General features: G+C 38.5%; 1 protein-coding gene and 1 non-coding gene across 3 annotated transcripts; both read left to right on the top strand.

Moving 5' to 3' along the window:
- The first annotated feature begins 917 nt into the window (after nt 1-917).
- CLK1 (CDC like kinase 1) lies at nt 918-9,588 on the top strand. Of its 2 annotated transcripts, XM_077154629.1 has the most exons (13): nt 918-1,063; nt 3,088-3,248; nt 3,666-3,894; nt 4,910-5,000; nt 5,394-5,460; nt 6,427-6,543; nt 6,633-6,799; nt 7,341-7,435; nt 7,522-7,651; nt 7,942-8,024; nt 8,369-8,448; nt 9,047-9,137; nt 9,250-9,588. In XM_077154629.1, the coding sequence occupies exons 2-13, from the start codon at nt 3,088-3,090 to the stop codon at nt 9,391-9,393; spliced, it is 1,455 nt and encodes a 484-aa protein (XP_077010744.1). In that variant the 5' UTR covers nt 918-1,063; the 3' UTR covers nt 9,394-9,588. The 2 variants fall into 2 exon arrangements, with proteins under 2 accessions (XP_077010744.1, XP_077010747.1); XM_077154632.1 differs by lacking the exons at nt 918-1,063; nt 3,088-3,248; nt 4,910-5,000 and having other exon boundaries at nt 3,781-3,894.
- On the top strand, nt 1,949-2,051 carry LOC143678548 (U6 spliceosomal RNA). Its single transcript, XR_013173337.1, has one exon. It is a non-coding gene; the product is annotated as a U6 spliceosomal RNA (small nuclear RNA).
- Nucleotides 9,589-17,079: the final 7,491 nt, after the last annotated feature.

The raw sequence follows: 17,079 nt of genomic DNA, 5'->3' as shown, positions 1-17,079 counted from the left end.
TATATTTAGTGATCCTGGCCATAATGTGAGGATCTAGGCATTAACGAATTTAAAACTTTACAATTAATAAAAGGGGGTTGAGAAATGCAAGCTATATGAATTTTGGGATTGTGTACTCCTCATCAGATTGCCCTAGATTAGTTGTGCATTTGTATAGAGCAGGTTATCTAAATTGTTGTTCAAATATCACTTTAATATTTGAGTTCGCGAACCAAAGTCATGCTTCATCTTAATGTATGATAATTTTTTATTTTCCACTAAATTTGGCTCTCGCTCATTGATTTATTCTACTTTTAAAACTCTGGGAATGTGGTAGAATTCTCGCCTGCCATGCAGGAGACCGGGGTTTGATTCCCAGCCTCTGCATGTAAAAAAAAAAATTAAACAAATGGTGTTGCCATAATGGGATACTCACATGGAAAAAGAATGAAACGTGACCCCCACCATACAGCATACAAAAAAAAAAAAAAAAAAAAACAAAACTGGGATTATCTTTCCAACCCAATTTCAGTACATGTGGGCCCCAGGCACTAATACTTAACTAGCTTTAAATAGGTCTCAGAAATTAAGCAAACCCAACCAATGCCTAATCTGACGCTGGTGCTGTAATTTTTCAAAAGCACTTTTTAATCATTGCAATTAAGGTACGCTGCCTTCCTCGCGTTTCCTTGTTTCTGGCGTTCGTCAGTGCAACTTTTAATGAGCGTGAGAAGAGATTTTTCTCTCCAAACCTCACGGTACTTTCAGAACCACAGAGGACTCAGCCAACAACATAGTCACCAGCAGCTCCACTTCTCAATTTCTGCCAGTTCAAGTTTCTAACCCGGCGCCTGCGCATACAGTGGCCTTGAGCCCAGCCCCCAGCCCCACCCCCGCGTGCACGCGCCGCCCGCCTCCAGCGGCGGAGACGCGCACGCAGCGTCCCGATTGTTTTCGAGGAGTCTCCGGACGTCGCGACTGTCAGCTCCATTTTGTGACCCGGGCCTTTCGCAGTCAGCTGGTTGTTTTCCTGTGGTCGCGCAGACAGCTTTGTCTCTGCTGGCTTGATTCTCTGGCCAGGACGGTAAGTCGCAGGAGGCGGTAGACTAGGTATCAGTGTCCTGTTTCTGCTTCAGAAGCCCCTGGCGGCTTCCTTTTCCTCAGTTGTGGTCCGCAGTCTCCGACGCAACCGCCTCCCATTTCCTTCCGTTCCATCCTCCCTCCCCAGGCTGCACAAAGGTGGCCCATTGCCTTCCCTCCTCTGCCAAGCCTGTCGCCGCGAGTTTCTCCTTAAACCGCGGCGCCCCACTCTCAGCGGAAGCTAATAGTAGTGTTTGCTAGACGGGGAACTCAGCTTGAATTGTTTGCCTCCCTCAGAGGTAAGTAGGCTAACTGAGGGTCGAGGAAGGCTGAGCCGGGGGTCTCGCGGCTCCCGGCCCGAGGCGCCCTCGAGCGCCATATTGTCTTCGGCGGGCCTTCGGTCCGACCCTAAGATGGCGGCGGGGCGGAGGCAGGACTTCGCTCTCACGGAAAATGCGTAGCTGCCTGTTGCGGGTGGTGTTTGCTTGTATTCTGATGTTTGCGTAAGTCACGCTCTTGTGGAGAAATGTGTTGTCGCGAATGGAGGGAAATGACTGAAAATGTCACATCATAGATAAAGAGCTTCGTTCAACAGCTAGTTGCGTCTTAAAGGATTGGAGTGAAAATCGCGACTATTTCGGCCCAGATTTAAGAACCTACAAGAGGGGCTCAATTTGAAGGCTCGTTGTGGGGAAATTAGGCGATTATATTTTCTGGGTTGAGCTCCCTCCCATGCCCCATTCGATCCTCTTGAGATGACTTGGGGGACTATTTTATCTGGTTGTATGCAGGGAAGTGATGGTATTCGAGCAATTAGTAAAATCATTAGTTGTTGAAAATAATTTCTGTGTAATGTTTTTTTTTTCATTACAAAAATAATTTACATTGCTTGCCTCAGCGGCACATACGCTAAAATTGGAAAGACATAGTGATTGGGATGGCTCCCTGCGCAGGGATGACACACGCAAATTCGTGAAGCGTTCTTTCTTTTTTTTTTCTATAACTAATAGCTGCGGTGTGCTTTGAAATTTATTGCTTTTTTGCATATATATTTCACACACAAAAAAGTCGATGTTGTGATGATAAATGCACAGCTATAGGTGATATTGTGAACCATTGATAGTACACTTTGAATAATTACATGTCAATAAAAATGCTAAAAAAGTGATTTACAGTTAGCGAATAACTAAAATAATGGTTTTCACAATTGCGTTTTCTCAAAGGCCTCACGTTTTATTTATCTTAGGAATTTCGTTGGGAAATAAGTGGCATATAAAGTGGAATAATTTCGTGACAAATTTTGTTTTGTAAGTTTTGTTCCAAACATTTCTGAAGGCAAAGTGGCACCCTCCACCCTTCCTTCCCGAAAATTGATGGTGTTAATTTGCTTTTTTGCAGTAAGCTAGGGTTTGTTAAAGTACGAATTGATGAGTGGTACTCTAATGACAGTGTTTTGCAATTTGTGTTTTCTAATGCCATGGTTGGCTTGTGTGCATAATAAAAGTCCTTGGTAGTTTGATCGTTTTGCCTTTTGAAAAAAATTCAATAATGGTTCTGCGTCAACTGTAAATATAATTAACTTAGTGATGGCGGAAATCGTTCGTGATTACGTTTAAATTGGAAATTAGTTTCCGATACACATTTAAATGGGGAGAATTATATATTATGGTCTTACAGTTCATTTGTGCTACTGGCAGGGCAGGAATAAGATTTTACCAAAATTAGTAGATTGAGATTCTCTCTCTCCCCCACTCCCATCTTTCCTTTTTTCTTACACTCTTTCAATAAACTGCATAATCTGGTGCCTGGCTGGATTATGCAGAATAACTGTGAATAACGTTCCAACGTTGTAGTATATGGGGTAATGTGATGTGATTTCAGGTTGGCTAAGGATGACTTTGGGACATAGATTTAAAAGAATAATTTTAAAGGTCTCAACTAGGGTGAATTGATGTGAGAATTTTACTAAGCAATTCTGTGAGCACTTAGAAGACAATTTAAGTGGGAAAAACTTTTCTTGCTTTGCAGATGAGACACTCAAAGAGAACTTACTGTCCTGATTGGGATGAAAAGGATTGGGATTATGGGAAATGGAGGAGCAGCAGCAGCCATAAAAGAAAGAAGAGATCACACAGCAGTGCTAGGGAGAACAAGCGCTGCAAATATAATCACTCTAAAACATCTGATAGGTAAGGAACATTGTTTTGTTTCTTTGCTTTTATTTGAAAATAGTTTCAAACTTTCAGGAAAATTGCAACAATAATACAGAAACAATACATGAAATTCCGTCTCCTCCATCCAGATTTACCAAATGTTAGCATTTTGACATGTTATAGCATTCTATTTTCTGAATATTTGAGAGTAAATTGCATATACATATTTAAAGGAGTATCTTGATGTTTTCATGTTTAAAATTTGTCTCTTAAACTAAGAAACTATAATTACCATTCCTTCCTGTTTGCAGTGATATTTTAATGGCTTGTAAAATTGTATTCCTTTTGTATGTGGGAAAAAGTACAAAGTCTTATTCAGAGTACTGTTTTAAGAGATTTACTGAGGGTGTTAGGTATTGGCATAAAGCATTGAAAATTTTTAAATTTCTCTAGCCATTATATGGAAAGCAGATCTATAAATGAGAAAGTTTATCACAGTCGACGCTACATTGATGAATACAGAAATGACTACTGTCAAGGATGTGAACCTGGACATCGACATAGAGACCACGAAAGCAGATATCAGAACCATAGTAGCAAGTCCTCTGGTAGAAGTGGAAGAAGTAGTTATAAAAGCAAACACAGAAATCATCACAGTACTTCACATCATCGTTCACATGGGGTATGAGCTCTTTTAAAACACGTTTGGAAATTTGATTTCCCATGTGGAACAGGGAAACTTGAATTTGTGTTTATTTGAGAAAGTTTTAAGATGAAGTCATCTCAATTTTAACTTGCAGCATTCTTTCTGTGTGCATTGGGTAGGAAATTCTTGAAATACGGTTCATATTTAATTCTGTAATATTTTATTACTAGTTGGCTACTATTTGTCATTCCAGTGAAATAGTGAAAATAATTTAAGAAATTATTGTAGTTTGTAAAGAAATGACTTCAAGATATTCCAAAGGGTTTTTCATGATATTTCAAGAAATCTGATTTATTCTGATAGGTTGAAGCCTTGCAACAAAAATAGGAAAAGATATTTTATTTTTGTATGATTAGGATTAGGTGTCCTCTTTGTTCTAGCAAAGCATGCTCTCTAATCGTTTTTTCACTAAGCGAAAAACATTTAACAGATTTGAACTTTGAGTTATGTATTTGGAGATGAGCTCAGACGACATTTAAAATGCCATAGTGTTATTCCTGTATACCAAAACTTTTTCCCTTCCCCAAAATTAGGACTTTAATTTATTTATTGTTTCAATATTTATTTTCTTAGGTTAGATAGGAAATCTTAGTTTGGCCACAGTTTACTTTGACAAATAAATGTTACATCCTACAGTTTTGCAACATTAAGTTACAACATTAGAAACTTAATTATGTTTCAGTGAATGCTACAACTAAGCATTTTTTTTAAAAAGAAAAACAATTGTATTATGTTTTGTTGCCTTACCACTTTGAGTATCTTATCTGAAAATCTGTTCCTTGCCATGTTTTTCTCCTGTTAACATAAACTATGTGCCCTGTGAATTTCTGGGGACTGAATTTGAAATTGCTCCTGCCAACCGTTTGTGGCCTGGCGTGTATCTGAATGCCTGAATATCTCCCCGCTGAATGAATTTCGTATTCTGCCCTGAATTCACTCGGGTATATTGATTGGCTGGATGATCTTGGTGCCGCCCACTTGACGTTTCCAGAAGAGTCACCGAAGGAAAAGAACCAGGAGTGTAGAGGATGATGAGGAGGGTCACCTGATCTGTCAGAGTGGAGACGTACTAAGTGCAAGATGTATAGAATATTTTTCAACACTTTTTACTTTTCAGATAACATAATCTATATATATAGATTAAGATATCAGGGATTTGGAAATCTTTTTTTCTTTCTCTGTTTTTGTTTTGTTTTATTTCATTTTGCTTTTCATTTCTTTTGGTGGGGGGGATTGTGTTTTTGCTTTCTTTAGAAATTTAATGTTTGTTAAACAGAACTTCCAGAACAGTAAATCAAGTTAATGAAAATAGACCTAAAAATAGTTATATATGCTTTTTGATGGCGTTGACCAATAAAATAAATATCTAGTGATAAAGAAATTTGTAACATCAATTAGAATAATCTGCATTGATAGTATTATAAGTAAAATGTTTCCATGTCTTAGTATGACTGAGGTTTACTTCTCTCTTCTAGATGAAATTGTTGATACATTAGGTGAAGGAGCTTTTGGAAAAGTAGTGGAGTGCATCGATCATAAAGCGTAAGTTTCCTATCCTGTGTTTACACTTGGGGACGTCGGTGATAAAGAAAATATACTTAGCTGTAGAATATGGTCTGAGATGTATCTCTTTACCCTTTAGCTTGAGTCTTTGACATGAATGTAGGAAACTTCCAGTAAAAATTACTGGCACTGTGTATTTTTAAACTGTCATTAATGTTTTATTGTTTTTAAATGATTCTTTTGTGTTTTTTTGTTGTCGCACTGAACCAATCCTTTTTTTTTCCTTTGGAAAAAAAGTGCCATGATCCATCTGATTCACAGCTAAGGCTGAGAACTCTTCTGTGTTGGTGTCACAAGTTTATTTATTAATGCCCATCAAACCATTTAACTGAAATTGCTTATGGTAGTATAAGAAATTTTTCCTTTACTTTTTCTGTTCTCTGTTTGAGGGTGTTTGTTTTTGTGGGGTTTTTGTTTTTTTGTTTTCCTTCTGAATGGCAGAACTTTTCTAATTGAATTATTTGAGAAGCCTTCCTACTGTAGATCGCTAAGGTTCTGAGAACTAGAGCTCTTTCCTATACCCCCACGATATCCTAACTTTTCTGTTAACCTGGGCCAAAGGAACATTTGAGATATTTGCCAGTGACAAATACTATAAAAAGAAGTCACTTTATGTACTTTTTTTAAGTTGAGGTTTCAATGAAATGCACATTTAAGTGGTGGCATCCCAGTATAGTTGATATAAATTAGAATTGTTTATTACATGGTTTAAAGATCAAGAAATATTTAATGAGTGGTCCTGATGAAAACAATTTATGCATTAAACATTTATTTTTCATTATCAACCTGCCCAACAGTAAGATTACTTATATAATTGGAGAAAAATTAAGCTAGAGCATAAAGAAAACAACTATAGGTTAGAGTGAAGTAGTAAAATTTGCAGTGTGATAGAAAAATGAAATTGCTAATCTTTTTTTTTTTTTTTTAACTTGTTCTTTTTAATAGGGGAGGTAGGCGTGTAGCAGTAAAAATAGTAAAAAATGTGGATAGATATTGTGAAGCTGCTCGCTCAGAAATACAAGTTCTGGAACACTTAAATGCAACCGATCCCAGTAGCGCATTGTAAGTATCAAATTAGAACTTGAGAAAACAACCTCCTGTAGATTTGAATTGTGAGAAACTGTACTCAGTTATTTTTCATGTGTTTCTAGTCGCTGTGTCCAGATGTTGGAGTGGTTTGAGCACCATGGTCACATTTGCATTGTGTTTGAACTGCTAGGACTTAGTACTTATGACTTCATTAAGGAAAATGGTTTTCTACCATTTCGACTGGATCATATCAGGAAGATGGCATATCAGATATGCAAATCTGTGAATTGTAAGTACTTGGAGTAGCTTCCAGAAACTTAGTTTGCTGAGAGTAAATTAAGAGCAAACTGATTAGGATCTTTTAAAAAATAATAATGGACGTAGTATATGGGCCTGAGAAGGCTGACCTACACTAGGTATAAGAAAGATTAAGTTGATTACAACTGTCTGACAGTAGTATGTATGTGTCATTCAGTAAATAGTATACTATCCAGATAATATATTGAAAATGTTATTTTAAAGATGCCTTTGCTTCTTTAAAATAGGAACCTAGAACCATTGGGTTAAAGTTAAGGAATGGTGTATTTCAGCTTAAGAGGAATGAAAGTTTTGTTTTGTTTTGTTTTGTCTTTGAGTTGTTAGCTGTCTAAACTGAGTAACTCTTTAATAAAGAGGGTAGTAGGTTTTAGGTCTCTGGTTTTCTAGCAGACTGAAATGTTGACCACTTTTGAGTAAGCAGGAAAGGGATCAGAGCAGTTCTTTTGTCATAGGGTTTGGGGGGTTGTGTTTTGATTTTCAGATTATAGCAACTTTTTTTGTTTCATTCTCAGTTTTGCACAGTAATAAGTTGACTCACACAGACTTAAAGCCAGAAAACATCTTATTTGTGCAGTCAGACTATACAGAGGCATATAACCCCAAAATGGTAAGTCTTTCCTATATTGTCTTCATAGTTCCAAATGAATGTTTTTCCTCTTTTATGCCTTACTAATCATGATCTATGGTTTTTAGAAACGTGATGAGCGTACCTTAATAAATCCGGATATTAAAGTTGTAGACTTTGGAAGTGCAACATATGATGATGAACATCACAGTACACTGGTATCCACAAGACATTACAGAGCACCTGAAGTTATTTTAGGTCAGTATTTATTGTGCTTTATTAATGGTTGTATCAATATGTAAAGTTGACAGTGCAAAATATTTTTTAAATTTAAGTGGAAGACAGTATATGTCTTTACTGACACTTGAAATTTATTTATAGCTCTAGGTCTTTACACCTTTGGGGGCGGGTTCTCTTTTTCCTCTTGATTAGTCAGTGTCTTAAAACACATTAAAGGATTTTAGGAATACCTCATAAGAAAGTGTTTTTCTTGTTAACTAACTTCTAGCGTTGAGTGTGTTTTTCTCTAATCACATTTCACTTTGCAGCCCTAGGATGGTCCCAGCCGTGTGATGTCTGGAGTATAGGATGTATTCTTATTGAATACTATCTTGGATTTACAGTGTTTCCAGTAAGTAGCAATGATCTGTTTAAGTGACTTTGCATAAGAATACTGCCTGTTAATGTGAATGGATACTTTAACTCCTTAACCTATGCAGACTTAGGTAATATTGTAGGTAAGAATAAAGAAACAAAGACCATGTCATTTGACCACCTTTGGATTTTGTGTTTCCTTCATAATTTATCATTTTATATAAACTTTTAAGTATATTATAAGCAATTATCCCTGTCCATAAAAGGAAAAGATTGATACAAGTTTTTTAGTGATCACCTTTTGCTTCTATTTATCTGTGTTGGATAAGAATGAAGCACAGTGTGCAAGTAGAGATAGTTGATAAATTTTCTTTATTTTAGACACACGATAGTAAGGAGCACTTGGCAATGATGGAAAGAATTCTTGGACCTCTACCAAAACATATGATAGAAAAAACCAGGTATGTTTTAAGAGTTAGTGCCACTTGAACACATTCTGATTAGAGCTTTGTAAAACAGTAAAATCAAACTAATGCTTTTTTGCTTTTGTGGATAGCAGAAAACTTGATTTATGCAATATAATGACCACTAGAATAGTGTTTGACATTTTAAATCTTTAGAAAAGTGTTACTGTTTGATCTATAAAAGCATTTGCAGATTAAAAAACTATTTTAAATACCCTACATCTATAGTTGTATGAGGTGAGCATAATTTCTTTGAGACTTAACATTTGAAATCGTATTTGTCCTTATAAATATTTTATATCCTTGTAAAACGTACGGATGTACAGTACTGAAAATTCTATCATAGAACATTTACTGTCATCATAGCTTTAAAGTTTTAGTGTTATACCTTCTGGGCTTTTTTTTCTTATAGCTATCCATAATTGGAAATATATGGTTTGAAACATAAAAGATAAGATGTGAAGGTGGCACAATGGTGCTTTTAAGGCATTATAATAGTGCATAGAAGCTTCTTTGTAGTCATTCACCTTTCTTAGCTGTTTTATGTTTTTAGTATCAGAATTATATGTGTAAATGAATATTGACTTGTTTTTAGAAAACGTAAATATTTCCATCATGATCGATTAGACTGGGATGAACACAGTTCCGCTGGCAGATACGTTTCAAGGCGCTGTAAACCTCTGAAGGTAAGCCTGGGATATTATTTAAGTGGTTTCGACTCTGCTTTTATGGTAGAGAAATAAATTAGAAATAGATGGAAGTAGAAAATTTGTTAAATGTGTTTCTCTCTCATTTCAGGAATTTATGCTTTCTCAGGATGCTGAACATGAACTCCTCTTTGACCTCATTCAGAAAATGCTGGAGTATGATCCAGCCAAAAGAATTACTCTTAGAGAAGCCTTAAAGCATCCTTTCTTTTCCCCCTTAAGAAAAAATGTATAGGTGTATGATTGTGTACAGTTCTCTTGGAAGAAATTACCTAGACTGTATCAGTCTAATTTTTAAATATTAAGTTATTTTGTACAGCTTTGTAAATTTCTTAACATTTCTATTAGTACCATGTTTATTTTGTTTGAATCATTTGATTTGTTAGATACATAGCCTAGTAAAATAAAGGACATTCATCTTTTTGATTAATTGCTGTATAAAATGATTTAATCACAATAAAATGTTTTGTTATGGAATTTATAACTGCAGTTTTCACCACCACTTTTCTTTTTACCTCTGACTTTAAGGAATGGATGTAACATTTTTTGCTGTAGGTTTCCATAAATCCTTGGGGATACTTAGCTTTGTTTCCATTTTAGAGATTACCAGAATTGGAATTTATTCCTTTTCTTGGCTGCTACTGCATCCTCTGGGTGGGGGCTGCTCATAATTAAAAAAAAAAAAGAAACATGATAAATGGGATAAGTTTTACGCATTCTGAAATCCCTTGAATAGTAATGCATCCTGGCCATAGCACAAAGGGCAAGGAAGGTAAGCCCATATTTGAAATCTGTGTCCATTTCCAATTACTATGAACTGCTTTTTCCAGAATGAATATGGTCTGATCTATTAACTCACCACTGGGGGGCTGGTAGTAGGTCATCTTCAGACAGAGTACCAAATTGAGTGGTAGCAGTGATTTCTGCACTGGCACTCAGCATTGAAGAAATGCTATCGGCTTCAGTGAGAGGGAGCCCACATTGTTGGGCCCGTTCATCTTCATCCTGTAATTACAGTTTAATGGACCCATTGTGGAAGCATGAGATAACTAACCTCCAAGGGATGATGAATCTCAATTGCTTGGTGGGTTCAGTGCCTTTTCTACGGTGCACATTCTCTCTGACCGTTGATGTGAGATCACTTCTTGCCTCTTGGTTAGGCTCTTGGTCTCTAAAGCACCTAGTAGCATTCCAGAAGTTACTTTACGGCAGAGAAATATTCCCCATTTGAACACAGCAGATACTTGCTTCAGAACACTAGAGATCTGTGCTGTGCCTCTCCTCTGTAGGCTTTCTAACTCTTCTATACATATACTTGCTGTATTGTGGGATATGACCTAGCCCCACTCGGCTGTTCATAGCACAGCATGAGCTGAAGCAAAGCATTTTCTTTCTTTAGGACCTATGCAAAATTGACAGCTTCCTGAGTCACCCAATAAATGAGTAAGAAGAATATTCCTAAATGTGGTATGTGCTCTCCAAATTTTTACGTTTTCACAAAAATGTGAAAATTTACTTTGGAAGAAATGTACTTGGGCATACCCCAGACCACTGTTACCACTGAAAATTTTGCTAATGTGGCAGACTCCTGAATATTTCTATGGTTTGTTTCCCACCTTTTGGTATGCATGTGTCTTTCCATATCATCCAGAGTACTTGTCATCTCAGATTTCATAAAGTGGACCAGTGTGATGATGGTCTGTGGAATATACAGGTATTACAGCAAATAGAATTAGCAGCCCTGGGGTAAAGATCAGGAACGAGTATTACTGACTTAAATATGAGACTTCTCATTCTCTATCTTTAAGAATATCTTTAAAAATAAATAAAAACAGCTTAAGATGGGAGAAAATCTGGGTGACTTTGGGTTTAGCTAGTTAGCTACATCACCATGAAATTAAAAACTAATAAGTAGCACTACAGTAAAATTCAAATTTTCTGCTTTGAGAAGGATGCTAAGAGAATAGAAAAATGGGCAAAATAATTTGAAAACACCTGACAGGACTTGTGCACAGAATTTACAAATAACTCTTAAAACTCAGTAAGAAAACAGTCCAATTTAAAAATGGGCAAAAGAGAAGAACATACATGGCAAACAGGCATATGAAGGGGAAAAGATGCGCAACATAAAACATGGAATTACAAATTAACAGATATCATTACATGCCTATTAGAATGGCTAAAATCCTAAACGCCACCACCAAATGTGAGGATGTGAGTTTCCTGTGGGGATGCAAAATAGTAACGGTCAGTTTTGAAACAGTTTGGCTGTTTCTTAAGGGTAAACAGCCTTACAATATGATCCAAGAGTTGCACTCCTAGGTATTTTACCCCCAATGAGCTGGAAACATGTCCACACATTATAAACCTGTACATAAATGTTTATAGCAGTATTATCCGTGTTTCCCACAAATTTTGGAAGCAACTAAGATGTCCTTTGTGACTTCCGGAGAAGATGGCGGCTTAGTAAGACGTGCGGATCTTGGTTCCTCCTCCAGAACAGCTGCTGGGAGAGTGGAGACGATACAGAGCAGCTCCCGGAGCCGCAACGGAGATCAAGAAGACAGCATACCCCATCCTGGAACGGCTGACTGGCTGGGAGAACCCGCTCCGGTGAGATTGCAAAGGAGCGCGGGCTTCCCCGGGCCGGGGCGGCGAGCGGCCGGAGTCCCTCCCTTCCTCCTTCCCGGGTCAGCTGGGGGAATTGGACAGGCGGTCCCCTCGGGCCGCGGCGGCTGGCGACCCCCCACGCATGGCCCCCCGGACCAACTGGGAGAATTGGATCGGAAATCCCCTGCCCGTGGAGAGCGGTGACCGGGGTCTCTTCCAAGCACGTGACTTCTCGGTCCGGCTGGGAACGGTGCATTCTCCCGGGCCACGGCGGCTGGCGCCCTCCCACCACGCTTGGCGCCCCGGGCCGACAAGGAGATTCGGACGGGCGCTCTCCCGGGCTGCGGCGGCCGAAGACCCTCGCCGCGTTCGGATCCCCGGGCTGGCTGGCACTCTTCCAGGTCGCTTCGGCTGGCGAGTCTCCCCCACGGTGAGAGTTTTCCAGGGTTGGAAGAACCACAGCACCTTTTACTGGTGGTACCCGAAAACAAACATGTGCCACAAGCGCCACCTACTGGGCAGGATAAGAAAAACAGAACCCAGAGATTTCACAGAAAAATCTTTCAACCAGTTGGGTCCAACACCGAGGGAAATCTGACTAAATGACCAGACGCCAGCAGAAGATAACGGATCACACTCAGAAAATTGAAAATATGGCCCAGTCAAAGGAACAAACCAATTAGTTCAAATGAGATACAGGAGCTGAGACAACTAATGCTGAATGTATGAACAGAAATGGAAAACCTCTTCAAAAACGAAATCGATAAATGGAGGGAGGACATGAAGAAGACATGGGGTGAACAAAAAGAAGAAATAGAAAAACTGAAAAAACAAATCACAGAACTAATGGAAGTGAAGGATAAAGTAGAAAAGATGGAAAAAACAATGGATACCTACAATGATAGATTTAAAGAGAAAGAAGATAGAATTAGTGATTTGGAGGATGGAACATCTGAATTCCAAAAAGAAACTATCCAGAAAAGAATGGAAAAATTTGAACAGGGGATCAGGGAACTGAACGACAATATGAACCGCACAAATATACGTGTTGTGGGTTCTCCCAGAAGGAGAAGAGAAGGGAAAAGGAGAAAAATTAATGGAAGAAATTATCACTGAAAATTTCCCAACTCTTATGAAAGACCTAAAATTACAGATCCAAGAAGTGCAGCGCACCCCAAAGAGAATAGACCCAAATAGGCGTTCTCCAAGACACTTACTAGTTACAATGTCAGAGGTCAAAGAGAAAGAGAGGATCTTGAAAGCAGCAAGAGAAAAACAATCCATCACATACAAGGGAAACCCAAAAAGACTTTGGGTAGATTTCTCAGCAGAAACCATGGAAGCTAGAAGACAGTGGGATGATATATTTAAATTACTAAAAGAGAAAAACTGCCAACAAGACTCCTATATCCAGCAAAATTGTCCTTCAAAAATGAGGGAGAAATTAAAACATTCTCAGACAAAAAGTCACTGAGAGAATTTGTGACCAAGAGACCAGCTCTGCAAGAAATACTAAAGGGAGCCCTAGATAAAATACGAAAAGACAGAAGAGAGAGGTATGGAGAAGAGTGTAGAAAGAAGGAAAGTCAGATATGATATATATAATACAAAAGGCAAAATGGTAGAGGAAAATATTATCCAAACAGTAATAACACTAAATGTTAATGGACTGAACTCCCCAATCAAAAGACATAGGCTGGCAGAATGGATTAAAAAACAGGATCCTTCTATATGCTGTCTACAGGAAACACATCTTAGACCTAAAGATAAACATAGGTTTAAAGTGAGAGGTTGGGAAAAGATATTTCATGCAAATAACAACCAGAAAAGAGCAGGAGTGGCTATACTAATATCCAACAAATTAGACTTCAAATGTAAAACAGTTAAAAGAGACAAAGAAGGACACTATCTACTAATAAAAGGAACAATTAAACAAGAAGACATAACAATCATAAATATTTATGCACCGAACCAGAATGCCCCAAAATACGTGAGGAATACACTGAAAAGGGAAATAGACACATATACCATAATAGTTGGAGACTTCAATTCACCACTCTCATCAATGGACAGAACATCTAGACAGAGGATCAATAAAGAAATAGAGAATCTGAATATTACTATAACTGAGCTAGACTTAACAGACATTTATAGGAGTTTACATCCCACAACAGCAGGATACACCTTTTTCTCAAGTGCTCATGGATCATTCTCAAAGATAGACCATATGCTGGGTCACAAAGCAAGTCTTAACAAATTTAAAAAGATTGAAATCATACACAACACTTTCTCGGATCATAAAGGAATGAAGTTGGAAATCAATAATAGGCGGAGTGCCAGAAAATTCACAAATACGTGGAGGCTCAACAACACACTCTTATACAACGAGTGGGTCAAAGAAGAAATTGCAAGAGAAATTAGTAAGTACCTCGAGGCGAATGAAAACGAAAACACAACATATCAAAACTTATGGGATGCAGCAAAGGCAGTGGTAAGAAGGAAATTTATTGCCCTAAATGCCTATATCAGAAAAGAAGAAAAGGCAAAAATGCAGGAGTTAACTGTCCACTTGGAAGAACTGGAGAAAGAACAGCAAACTAATCCCAAAGCAAGCAAAAGGAAAGAAATAACAAAGATTAGAGCAGAAATAAATGAAATTGAAAACATGAAAACAATAGAGAAAATCAATAAGACCAGAAGTTGGTTCTATGAGAAAATCAATAAGATTGATGGGCCCTTATCAAGATTGACAAAAAGAAGAAGAGAGAGGATGCAAATAAATAAGATCAGAAATGGAAGAGGAGACATAACTACTGACCTCACGGAAATAAAGGGGGTAATAACAGGATACTATGAACAACTTTACACTAATAAATACAACAATGTAGATGAAATGGACGCGTTCCTGGAAAGACATGAACAACCAACTTTGACTCAAGAAGAAATAGATGACCTCAACAAACCAATCACAAGTAAAGAGATTGAATTAGTCATTCAAAAGCTCCCTAAAAAGAAAAGTCCAGGACCAGACGGCTTCACATGTGAATTCTATCAAACATTCCAGAAGGAATTAGTACCAACTCGCCTCAAACTCTTCAAAATAATCGAAGTGGAGGGAAAACTACCTAATTCATTCTATGAAGCCAACATCACCCTCATACCAAAACCAGGCAAAGATATTACAAAAAAAGAAAACTACAGACCAATATCTCTAATGAATATAGATGTGAAAATCCTCAATAAAATTCTAGCAAATCGTATCCAACAACACATTAAAAGAATTATACATCATGACCAAGTAGGATTCATCCCAGGTATGCAAGGATGGTTCAACATAAGAAAATTAATTAATGTAATACACCTTTTCAACAAATCAAAGCAGAAAAATCATATGATTATCTCAATTGATGCAGAGAAGGCATTTGACAAGATCCAACATTATTTCCTGTTGAAATCACTTCAAAAGATAGGAATACAAGGGAACTTCCTTAAAATGATAAAGGGAATATATGAAAAACCCACAGCTAATATCATCCTCAATGGGGAAAAATTGAAAACTTTCCCCCTAAGATCAGGAACAAGACAAGGATGTCCATTATCACCACTATTATTCAACATTGTGTTGGAGTTTCTAGCCAGAGCAATTAGACAAGAAAAAGAAATACAAGGCATCAAAATTGGAAAGGAAGAAGTAAAGCTATCACTGTTTGCAGACAATATGATACTATACGTTGAAAACCCGGGAAAATCCACAACAAAACTACTAGAGCTAATAAATGAGTACAGCAAAGTGGCAGGTTACAAGATCAACATTCAAAAATCTGTAGCATTTCTATACACTAGTAATGAACAAGCTGAGGGGGAAATCAAGAAACGAATCCCATTTACAATTGCAACTAAAAAAATAAAATACCTAGGAATAAATTTAAGTAAAGAGACAAAAAACCTATACAAAGAAAACTACAAGAAACTGCTAAAAGAAATCACAGAAGACCTAAATAGATGGAAGGGCATACCGTGTTCATGGATTGGAAGACTAAATATAATTAAGATGTCAATCCTACCTAAATTGATTTACAGATTTAATGCAATACCAATAAAAATCCCAAAGACTTATTTTTCAGAAATAGAAAAACCAATAAGCAGATTTATCTGGAAGGGCAGGGTGCCCCGAATTGCTAAAAACATCTTGAGGAAAAAAAACGAAACTGGAGGTCTCGCGCTGCCTGACTTTAAGGCATATTATGATGCCACATGGTCAAAACAGCATGGTGTTGGCATAAAGATAGATATATCGACCAATGGAATCGAATAGAGTGCTCAGATATAGACCCTCTCATCTATGGACATTTGATCTTTGATGAGGCAGTCAAGCCAACTCACCTGGGACAGAACAGTCTCTTCAATAAATGGTGCCTAGAGAACTGGATATCCATATGTAAAAGAATGAAAGAAGACCTGTATCTCACACCCTATACAAAAGTTAACTCAAAATGGATCAAAGATCTAAACATTAGATCTCAGACCGTAAAACAGTTAGAGGAAAATGTAGGGAGATATCTTATGAAACTTACAATTGGAGGCGGTTTTATGGACCTTAAACCTAAAGCAAAAGCACTGAAAAAGGAAAGAAATAAATGGGAGCTCCTCAAAATTAAACACTTTTGTACATCAAAAAACTTCATCAAGAAAGTAGAAAGAGCTTTCTCCGCCGGCCCGCCCGCCCTCCTTCTCCCCTCTCTTTCTCGCCAGGCCACCGTGCGGCGCCCACGCCCCGCATCAGCCGACCCGCCCGCTCTCCTTCTCCCCTCTCTTTCTCCACCGGCCTGCTGCGCCCCGCAGCAGCCGACCCGCCTGCCCTCCTTCTCCACTCTTTCCCCTCCTGCTCCGGCGGCTCTCCAACCACCACAGTGCCCTCTTTCCCCGCCTTCACCGGCTCCTCCGCCACCAGCCTCGACAGCCTTGCCGCCCTCACCTTTCCTCCTCCAGAACAGCTACTGGGGGAGTGGAGACAATACAGAGCAGATCCCAGAGCCACGACGGAGATCAAAGGGACAGCGTACCCCATCCTGGAACGGCTGACTGTCTGGGAGAACCAGCTCCAGTAGAACACCGAGGGACACGGGCTTTCCTGGGCGGGACGGCAAGTGGCCAGAGTCCCTCCCTTCCTCCGTCCCCGGCCAGCTGGCAGAATTGGGTAGGCGGTCCCCTCAGGCCGCGGCGGCTGGTGTCCCCACCACGCGAGGCCCCCCAAACCAACTGAAAGAGTTGGGTCAGAAATCCCCAGACTGCAGAGAACGGTGACCAGGGG

The sequence above is a fragment of the Tamandua tetradactyla genome, chromosome 3 (genome assembly GCF_023851605.1).
Source record: "Tamandua tetradactyla isolate mTamTet1 chromosome 3, mTamTet1.pri, whole genome shotgun sequence".
Classification (NCBI taxonomy): Eukaryota; Metazoa; Chordata; class Mammalia; order Pilosa; family Myrmecophagidae; genus Tamandua; species Tamandua tetradactyla.
This window is presented reverse-complemented; position numbering and strand designations above follow the sequence as displayed.